We start from the raw sequence: 10,755 nt of genomic DNA on the forward strand, positions 1-10,755 counted from the left end.
TCAGGTCTGGGGAGGAACTTCCGTTTCAACCAGTCAAAAGGGAGCGGCCTCATCTAATAGGGCATGGAAAAAAAAAAGACACTCTCACCCGTTTCTTACAGTCATTGGTCAAGAAGCTTGGACTACGGAAAGGTACTTCCGGAGTGCGGAGCGTCTATTTCCGGGCCCGCTATTTTTTTTTTTTTTTTAATACTTTAAGCACAATAAAATGGCGACGTCTCTGGGATCCAACACGTACAATCGGCAGAACTGGGAGGATGCGGTAAAAACGTTGTCCTTTGTGTTTGGGTGCCTTGGCTTCGGTAGGAGGGAGAGGGTGGCTCTGAATCGGGCCGGTCCGTTGACATCGTCGTGCTTCGTAGCCGAAGAGGCTTCCATCCGTTGCTCGAGAAAGAGGGATGTTGGAAAGCGTGCCGAGGCCGGGGCTGCTGCCTGCTCTGAGCTTCCTGCGGCAGGATAGAGAAGCCAAAGGTGTCACACGGAGGGACGGAGGCGATTCCGTAACCTGATCAGTTTTCCCGGAGGAATGAAGCGTATGGCTTCCCTTTCTCTTAATTTAGGCAATCTTAGGGCATTTAGATCCTTCAGATCCTGTAGCTCTTCAACCGTGTATGATTGGAAGAGTTGTGTCATTTTCTGCTTGTTTGTTTTTTAATCCACAGCCCTTTTGGTGTACAACAGGGTTATGTTATCTTGGTCTTGGAATAATTACACTTTTTCCCTGTAGGATTTCCCTATTTTGTGCCAGACCTGTCTTGGAGAAAACCCCTATATCCGAATGGTATGTTGTTGTGAGGGAACGATATTTAAAATACACAATAAAGATAAAAGGAACTGAGCTGGGTGCATAAATGCAAGATCAAAGCAAGCAGAACTTCATTTCATAGTTCTTCATGTTTAGCTTGGCAAAAGATCTATATACTCACTATGTACTAGTGACCTTTTTCAAGTACATTAATGACGAGATATTGTGTATACAGTATATGTATCATTTTGGTACATTAAAAGCTAGCTCTAACTTTGAAAAGGATGACAAGCTAAAATTTATTGGAGATCAAGAAATAGATCTCTGAAAGGACCCTGATATCTAGACTCTTTTGGAAGATGAAGAGTGAAGATTTCTTGCATGTTATTATTTTGATTTTAGTAATGATTGGAGACTGGTATGCCTTGTCTTCTGTTCTTCCATCTGACAGATGGAAGTCATGTACAAAATACAAATGAGCTTCTTGGATAGTGAAAAAAAAACAAAGCTTGATTTTTGAAATATATTGTCTTGGAATAATTATCTATTGTAATATGTTCCTTCCTCCCTGTATTTTAGACCAAAGAAAAATATGGAAAAGAATGCAAGGTAGGTTTTCCATTTGAAAAAAACTTACATAATTGTAAAGAATGGCACACACAAAGTAGCTTGTGGCTCTGTAAATTGCAGTAATTTTGCTGTTATTTAGGAAATTGTATAAACTTGGACATCATCTTAAACTAACATTATTTGCTTGAACTTAGAATATCAAGTATAACTAGGATGTGTAAATCCAGCTACTTAGCACTATTATCAAACATAAATTAGCTGTTTTTCTTTAAACTTAAGTATCTTGGTTCTAAAGGTAAGCATTTAAATCATAAGGGTACTTATGGAATGTGGAATGTGTATGTGATTAAAAAAAAAACCCAGAGCAGCCTATCCAGAATCAATCTTTGAATAGTGTAAGTATGTTCTTTTTAGGAAAGGTGATATATCTTCAGTGTTTTATTTATCAAGTAAGACTGAATCTCTCAAAACAGATCTTTCAGACCACAGTATAATGGAAAATTAATAATGGAAAATTAGATCTATGTGAGTATGCCTAAATTGAGATACTGACTCAATCTAGGAATTTATTTGGGTGTGCAATATGTCAGCCAGCTAAAATTGCATAGAATATAGGCATAATAGAAATATTTTAAATAAAAATGCATTAAAATAGATTTTGGTTAGGATGATATACATTAATGTAATAATTGTTTCAGATCTGTGCCAGGCCGTTCACAGTTTTTCGTTGGTGCCCTGGTGTTCGTATGCGCTTTAAGAAGACTGAAGTGTGCCAAACATGCAGCAAGCTGAAGAATGTTTGTCAGACTTGCCTTCTTGACTTGGAATATGGTTTGTAGTTATCATTTTACATTGAATGAATGATTACAAAATTAGCACATTATTATTCCAGCGCACTAACAGTGAGTTGCTATTACTGGAGATCAGAGTCTGCATATCTGAAGTTCTGCAAGATGAAGAAGAATGACATAAGTAGCACTCATTTATCAGTTTAGAGAAATGAGTCTGGCATTCCCTGTCTTGAAATGACAGGCATTACTGATAGTACTTAATAGTGGAAATAAAAAAGGGTTTGTCATATAAAATACTAGGTAAAATCAATCCATATTCCACTGTTTTGAATAAATCAATACTGGAAGCTTTGACTGAAATCAGAAAAGGTAGCTTTAATGTTTTTCTCCCAACTTCAACCCACTAATAAAGGGTGGAGAGTCCAGAAAAATATGTAATAAATCTCCACATACAGTTCTTTTAATATCCTGGTCTCTGTATTCCTTTTCTCTTTGAAATACTACAATTAGTTTTGAAGTGCTGTTAGAAAATGGTTTAGGTTGAATATTTTTAGGGACATCTGTAACTGTAGATCGGATACATCAGTTTTGTTTTTCCAGTTTGCCCAAGGTTACTTTGTACAGTATTCCTGTCTGCTACAAAGCTTGACCATTTTTAAATGGTTATTACATCTTAAGGCATTTCTGTCTTAATACCATAGATATTTATGTGTGTTTCAGAATGATGTACAGCTGGTTCTCAACTTACAACCACAATTGAGCCCAAAATTTATGTTGCTAAATGAAAAATTTGTTAACTGAGTTTTGCTCTGTGTTACAACATTCCTTGTGATATTCGTTAAGTGAAACACCGTAGTTGTTAAATTAGTAACATGGTTGTTAAGTGAATCTGGCTTCCCCATTGACTTTGCTTGTCAGAAGGTTGTAAAAGGTGAACTTATGACCCTAGGACACTGCAACCGTCATAAATGTGAGTTAAATGTCAAGCAACCAAATGGAAATCACATGATCACGGGGATGCGGCAATGGACATAAGTGTGAAAATTGGTCATAAGCAATTTTTTTCACTGCCATTGTAACTTCCGTCCCTAAGTGAACTATTGTAAGTCGAGGACTACCTGTACTATGGTACCCATATTTGGCATCTTTTTCATCTTTGAATCTGAAGTTTTGCACAGCCCCAATATGATGTTACGTAGCTGAACATGAGTTAAAAGAGAATTGGAATATAGATATATTGAATAACATCTCAATGTCCCAGAGGGGAGAAATAATTTTGTAAAAAAATGGATGAAGGAAATTCATGTGATGGCTGTTATCTAAATATAGATATCCCTCATTTAACAATGCTAATTGGGACCAGAAACTCTATTATTAAGCAACACGATAATAAGTTGAAAAACCATGTGACTGTGCTGTTTTGTGACAGCAGTTTCAGCAATTCAGTGTTGTTGTTAAATGAGGATCATCCTTAAGTGAGGGTCTCATATGTGTGCAACTTCCAATTTTCTGTCAAATTCCTCATGCTTAGGAATCGCAATCATGTAACCATAGGGACTCTGCAACAGTTGTTAATATGGGGTCCAGTTATAACTACACTCATTCAGCATCATGATGTTAACTGTAGATTTCTACAGGACCTAAGATTTGAGTGCCATGGATATTTGTGGTACAGTAAAATCAAAGTTAATGTTGATTTTAAAAATAATTATGTTAGATAGGCCATATTGATAATATGGGATAGATACAAATCCAGGTTGTGTCAGAAAACACCTTTCTGGCTGTTAGCACAAGAATCTTATTGAAATTTGAAATAGAAAAAGAATGAGTGTAATAATGTATAATAAAGTAGACTAAATTTTGGCTATAAATGTACAGATTATGATTTATGGTGTCTGATTATTAGATTAGAGAACGAATAGTGTGATGTAACAGTGAAAGAGGTAAATTTATTATTTTGGAAAAATGTTTTTTGTTTTTGCTTTGTATCAATTGTGTGTTTTGTTCCTCAATATTAGGTTTACCTATTCAGGTTCGTGATGCTGGACTCTCACTTAAAGATGATATGCCCAAGTCTGATGTTAATAAAGAATATTACACCCAAAATATGGAAAGAGAGGTGAAGAAATTATTATTTTTTGTAGAGTAAATTAAATGAGCCCAATATTTGGACATGAACCTTCTTGGTATTATTGTATACCCCCCGAACCATGAGAGGGGTGGCATATAAATTGAATAAAGTAAATAACCACCCCTATCCGTCTGCTTTTCTAGATCATGAATTCAGATGGCACTCGACCTGTCGGCGCTCTTGGAAAGGCAACATCTACCAGTGACATGCTGCTAAAATTGGCTCGGACCACCCCTTACTACAAGCGCAATCGCCCTCATATTTGTTCATTCTGGGTGAAAGGAGAATGTAAAAGGGGAGAAGAGTGTCCTTACAGGTATAATTAAATGCAGAAATTCATTAATTTTACAATTTTAAGTTGCCTGACATGTGGGTGGCAAAAATGGAGGGATGGATGGATGAATGGATGGATGGAGGACAAATGGGAAGGAAGGAAGGTTTCAAGAGTTCAGGCAGTTACCTGAAAGAAAATAATGCGTATGCATCAACAAATCCAGAAATATCAAAATGGAAACATTGTTTATCGGATTTCTGTTCAAGGCAGAACATTCCCTTTTAATTTGCACTCACAACAATCTGTTGCAAAAGTGACTGTGGACTAAGGATCAAATAGAATCTGGGTTTCCTTGTTTCTATGGCAACACCATAATCATTCCACTGAGTCTCATGCTGTTACTGCTAAGACCGTAGTTGTAACATACTAAGTAATTGACTCTGATGACTGAGAAGCTCTTGAAATTGCAGCAATGGTGCTTTTTAAAAAAATCCAATAATTGCATATGATAAAATTTCCAATATTTGCATATTATGTAATAAATAATCTAGCTTCCTTTAAAATTATCTGGGTGTTATGTTGCCAAATTAGTGCCAAGGTTTAGAAGGCTAGATAAGTCAAATGAATTTAACCACTCTTAACCACATATCCTACCATATTGCTTTGGACTCTTTAGACATGAAAAACCTACAGATCCGGATGATCCCCTTGCAGATCAGAACATTAAAGATCGCTACTATGGTATAAATGATCCTGTGGCTGACAAGCTCCTCAAGCGAGCTTCTACCATGCCTCGTCTAGATCCCCCTGATGACAAGACCATTACAACCCTGTATGTCGGTGGTCTAGGCGATACTATCACGGAGTCTGATCTTAGGTATGTTTCTATTGTTTGCTTCATTTCTTGTCAGCATTGTAACTTTTTCTTTTTTGAGATTGTCAATAATAAGTGATTTTTCCAGGTTCAGTCAAAAATGTATCTACAGCAATATATATTAGCATCCATAATTTGCTTCTCAAGACTTGACTTTTAGCTTTATGTACATTTGACATCTATTATTATTATTTTAATGAAGTTCCACCCTTGACTTCTCCATATAATAAACTGGCACATCTCCGAGTCAACATAGAACATTGTTTTTTGAGAAGACATTTATCACGTTTATGTGTCTTGTTGCTCCAAAATAATTCAAGCCAACAGTGGCAATGAGAAGGGATGCCAAATGAAGGTTTTAAATAAGATAGCAGCTAAAGTTTTACCAGCATCTTACTATTTCGTTTACTAATGATTCTTTGGCAATATTAGCAAATTTTAAAGTATTCTTATTGATTCATCAGTATGTAATACTGTTTTATTAATCTGTTACTTTATGTTTACATTATATATGTATGGATGGATGGATGGATGGATGGATGGTATTCAGCTTTGTTCGGGTATTTTCCCACGTCATTATAGTTGTGCTTTTAAAGTTGTAGCAACGTTTCGGCAGAATCTCATCTGCCATCATCAGGCTTCTACAGAAGTTACAGAAGCCTGATGATGGCAGATGAGATTCTGCCGAAATGTTGCCACAACTTTAAAAGCACAACTATAATGACGTGGGAAAATACCCGAACAAAGCTGATTACCATACATACATACATACATACATACATACATACATACATATATATAAACAAATTATTTTAGATTGATTTTTTTCAGAATTTTAAATAGCATTAAATATATATAATTAATTGATGAACAATTTAGAGGCAAACTTTCTTTACTGGCTATATAAAAACCAATTTAGTTTTGTGTTACATCGTTGTGTGTGTGAGAGAGACCTTGTATTACAGTATCAGAATGTTTCTTCTTCAGGAATCACTTCTATCAGTTTGGTGAGATTCGGACAATAACAGTGGTCCAGAGGCAGCAGTGTGCATTTATCCAATTTGCTACCCGACAAGCCGCAGAAGTAGCAGCAGAAAAATCCTTCAACAAACTCATTGTGAACGGCCGCAGGCTTAATGTGAAGTGGGGCAGGTGAGTGAGTGGTCAGGAAAAAAGAGTGAAAGCAATACACATTTGTCTTCCACTCTTTCATCCAGTACAATTAACTTGGAAGTTAATTATTTGTAACTTATCAATTGATCATAATTATGGTATCTTTTCCTGGATTTCAGATCTCAAGCAGCCAGGGGGAAAGAAAAGGAACGAGAAGGGACTACAGAATCTGGTCTAAAACTGGAACCAGTTCCTGGTCTACCTGGAGGTAAGGCAATTCTCTTCTGCCGAAGCTGTTTATTATGACAGCCTTAGCAAAGGGAAAATACAGAGGTATTTGTTTTTCTTGATCTAACCTTGAAAGGCAGTTATGTCCCCAAAAGGGAATGAAACAAGTAGAACGTCTTGAGTTCTGTTTGATTGGCAATTGAATAATGAATTAGAACAAGTCTGTGAATGAAGGCCTGGATTATTATTTGAAGCCTATTAATTTAGTTCTTGGAAGGATAAAGAGCTAGAGTCATATTCAAATGCTTTTGACACCTCAATATTTAGTGCTTCTGAAACCTTTCAAGAGATACAGGTTGTTTATTCCAAATGGGCTTTCCATAACAACAGGTCTGTGAAGTAGTCTGTAAGGCTACAGTGCACTGCCTCTCCTATCTCCCAATCCATGTTGAATCTCTAGTAAATAATGAGGATGTTGTGAAGGTGTTCTCAAGGCTCTCTGAGTTTGGTTGTTTGCAGATATTTCATTACACAACCTCACACTGAGTGTGAGATTTCCTGGCAGGGCAAACTACTTATAAACAGACAGGAAAGCCCACATTTACTCACGCCGATGATGCTACGTAGTAGCAATAGCAGTTAGACTTATATACCACTTCGCAGAGCTTTACAGCCCTCTCTAAGTGATTTTAGTGTCAGCATATTGCCTCCCAACAATCTGGGTCCTCATTTTACCCACCTTGGAAGGGTGGAAGGCTGAGTCAACCCTGAACCTGGTGAGATTCGATCTGCCAAATTGCAGGCAGCCAGCAATCAGCAGGAGTAGCCTGCAGTACTGCATTCTAACCACTGCACCACTGTGGCTCTCAGGGTAGTAGGATACTGAAACATCTGCAACCAGCCAAGGCTCAGAGACTAGCAATAATTTCACAGTTCAACTCTGAGCTACAGCTATTCTCTTCTAGTGGAATGGAGACCCTGTTGTGAAAACAGATTGAAGTGACGCTTTCTCGACCTAATTTGTTCAGGCGTGTGGGTACTGTACTGTGGTCGCTGGGAAAAGTTTTACAACTAACTGAAATGTTATACCCTGCAGCTCTTCCACCTCCTCCTGCAGCAGAAGAGGAAGCGGCTTCTGCAAATTACTTCAATCTATCTCCCAGTGGCCCTCCAGCTGTTGTAAACATTGCCCTTCCGCCACCACCTGGCATCGCACCGCCACCACCACCAGGTAATTATTAATTCTGATCCTTGGAGAAGCAGATGCTTGATTACTGTTCTTTAAACAAATAGAATAGCATATTCCGTTGTCTGAACATCTCCAGAAATTGCGTGGGACAGTATTATCACTTTAAAAAGTCTTCGTTATTTCAGCGAGTTTTTGCTTTCTTCGTTTCCAGACTGCAAAAAGTCTCGTGATAAGAAAATAAGCCACCTGAATTATATATTTTCCTAGAAGATTTGTAGACTTTACTATATAAATCTATACAGGCTAGTCCTTGCTTTACAACCACTCATTTAGGGAGTGTTTAAACTTGCAGTAGCACTGAAAAAAGTGATTTGTGACCATTTTTCACAGTTACGACAGTTGCAGTATCCCCATGGTCACGTGATTAAAATTCAGATGCTGGGCAACTGATTCATACTTACGACGGCTGCACTGTCACGTGGCCATGCCATCACCTTTTGCAACTTTCTGACAAGTAAAGTCAAGCCGGATTCACTTAACAAACATGTCACTAACTTAAAAACTGCAGTGCTTCACTTAAACCAGGGGTGTCCAACCTTGGCAACTTTAAGACTTGTGGACTTCAACTCCCAGAATTCCTCAGCCAGCTTTCTGGGAGTTGAAGTCCACAAGTCTTAAAGTTGCCAAGGTTGGACACCCCTGACTTAAACTATGGCAAGAAAGGCCATAAAATGGGGCAAAACTCACTTAACAAATGTCACACTTAAGAACAGAAATTTGGGGCTCAATTGTGGTTGTAAGTCGAGGAGCCCCCCCTGTATATAATTGCCACCCTAATTCTTTTTTTTAAACAATACATTCGTGATACTTTGTTTTGAAATGACTATTATTTTGAATTTGCAAATTATAAACCATGAACAACTCTTCAGTGGTAGATTTGAAATAACGATAAAACTAAAAGTAAAAATGCAGCTAATTAACGATAGCTAAATCAAAATATATTAAGGGTAAATAAAAATATTAAGGCTCGGAATCCAATCATTCCTGTACATTCCAGAGAAACTGTTAAGTCTTGCCTTTATTTGCAAAAATCTTGCTTTTACATGGGAAACGAATCGTCCATAGATAATCTTTTTTGTTTTGTTTTATCCTGCAGGTTTTGGGCCACACATGTTTCATGCAATGGGACCTCCACCTCCTTTCATGAGGGCTCCGGGCCCCATACATTATCCTTCTCAAGATCCACAACGAATGGGTGCACATGCAGGAAAACACAACAATCCCTAACCCTGCTGACTCTCCTTTCTTATTTTTCTTTTGACAAAACATTTACATTTGTAGCATATCACACCCAATAAATCTCCCTTTTTTTCTGTGCACCCAGCACAGATTTAATCTTAATTGTGTTTTACAGCAACAAAAACCGATCCCTTGTATAATAACCAGAAATGTTAACTTTGGTGGTGGGGAGGGTGGTTTCTGTTAAAAAGAAAAAAGAAAAGAAGCAGCATAGCTATGAATTTTTTATTAAAAAAAACCACACAATTTTGCTCGAGTTACAAACACCATACATGTATTCCATTTTGCACACCCCTGGTAAGTCTTTTGGCTTATGGTTACTTTTAAGTCTGCCGATTGCCAGTCAGTCAACAGTAGAATTGACCCAAACCTGCTCAGGTCTTGGACACACCTTCACAGCTCAGTTACTCAATTATCACTGTTGAAATTAGATTCGGATTCCTCTTTGCACCGAGTTGGACTGGCATAATGGAGAAGACTCCTATGAAGATCATGCAGATGGTGTGCCACTTTGTATCAAAGCTGTTTCTGTCATTCATGATCTTGGCTGTAATGCCTGTCATCAAAATGTTGAGACAGCAGTTCTGCATGCTTGCTAATCCTCTGTTACAGAGGAAGCGACCCGGAGTGAAAGTTCCACGGCCTTCATTTGTTACTATAACTTGTCTGGTTTATTCCTGATTCAAATGTTTGATTACTGATGGTTGTTTTGGATACGTGTTTCATGATTTATTTTGTACCATCTTTCTTTGCCCTTGGTCTGTAACGTGTCTTAGTAAAGAAAACCATATTTTTTACCTATTCTCAAAGTTCATTGTTTTTGAAGAAAATATTCCTAATTGGTTTTCTCAGTGATGCTTAAACCTAGCCTTTAGTTTATTTATTTGTTAAATTAATTTGCTGCCCATCTTGCCACGGGGCTACTCTACCTGACTTACAATAATAAAAAGGAAGAAAATGAAAGGAATGTAAACAGAAGTAAAACAATAAAATAAACAAGAAACACAACTAGAATCATCATTTTAGCCATTGTCTTATCCACTGCAGGATGAAGGCCTCTTCTGCATGTTTCCAAGTAATACGGTCCTGAGCTTTCTTTTGCCAATTGGGCCCGCAATAATTGCTGATGTCGATCCATGAAAGCCAAAATGATGGATGGATGGAGAGCAGATTGCAAGGGGAGGAGAGGTGGAGTCTGCCATCAATCCAGCTCCACCTCCACTGTGGAAGGCCCCCATTGGGTTCCTAGACCAGCCGGCAGAGCCAGGCCTTCAGGCTCTTGCGGAAGGCTAACGGGAAGGGGTGTGTGTGCAAATGTTACTTTTTAAAAGTAAGATGTCCCAAAGACAGGTGCCGTAGCAGAGAAGGCTGTTCTGGATCTCGAGAGAGTTCTTTGCCCAACAGGATCTGAATAATACCTCTGCCAGCATGAGTAGGATAGGCTTTCCTAGTGGGACAATGCAGTTCAGGCATTAAGGCTTTAAAGCAGGGGTGTCCAACCTTGGCAAGTTTAAGACTTGTGGACTTCAACTCCCAGAGTT

The 10,755-nt window shown here is 38.0% G+C and overlaps 1 protein-coding gene across 1 annotated transcript; it reads left to right on the forward strand.

The window, feature by feature from the left end:
- The first annotated feature begins 122 nt into the window (after positions 1-122).
- Positions 123-10,222, forward strand: RBM22 (RNA binding motif protein 22). Its single transcript, XM_087955163.1, has 11 exons — positions 123-262; positions 728-781; positions 1,325-1,354; positions 2,014-2,146; positions 4,125-4,225; positions 4,381-4,553; positions 5,188-5,388; positions 6,373-6,537; positions 6,678-6,766; positions 7,823-7,957; positions 9,072-10,222. Exons 1-11 carry the CDS (start codon positions 209-211, stop codon positions 9,200-9,202), a joined length of 1,266 nt encoding a protein of 421 aa, XP_087811289.1. The 5' UTR covers positions 123-208; the 3' UTR covers positions 9,203-10,222.
- The last annotated feature ends 533 nt before the right edge of the window (positions 10,223-10,755 follow it).

The sequence above is a fragment of the Notechis scutatus genome, chromosome 2 (assembly GCF_049901735.1).
Source record: "Notechis scutatus isolate UNSWTSFEM ecotype Mainland chromosome 2, rNotScu1.2, whole genome shotgun sequence".
Classification (NCBI taxonomy): domain Eukaryota; kingdom Metazoa; phylum Chordata; class Lepidosauria; order Squamata; family Elapidae; genus Notechis; species Notechis scutatus.

Bases quoted from the DNA above. Each gene is read 5' to 3' on its own strand.
- RBM22 (XM_087955163.1), top strand. From the start codon at position 209: ATGGCGACGTCTCTGGGATCCAACACGTACAATCGGCAGAACTGGGAG. The intron at 782-1,324 runs GTATGTTGTTGT...CCTGTATTTTAG, and splicing joins AAAACCCCTATATCCGAATG to ACCAAAGAAAAATATGGAAA. The intron at 7,958-9,071 runs GTAATTATTAAT...TTTATCCTGCAG, and splicing joins CGCACCGCCACCACCACCAG to GTTTTGGGCCACACATGTTT.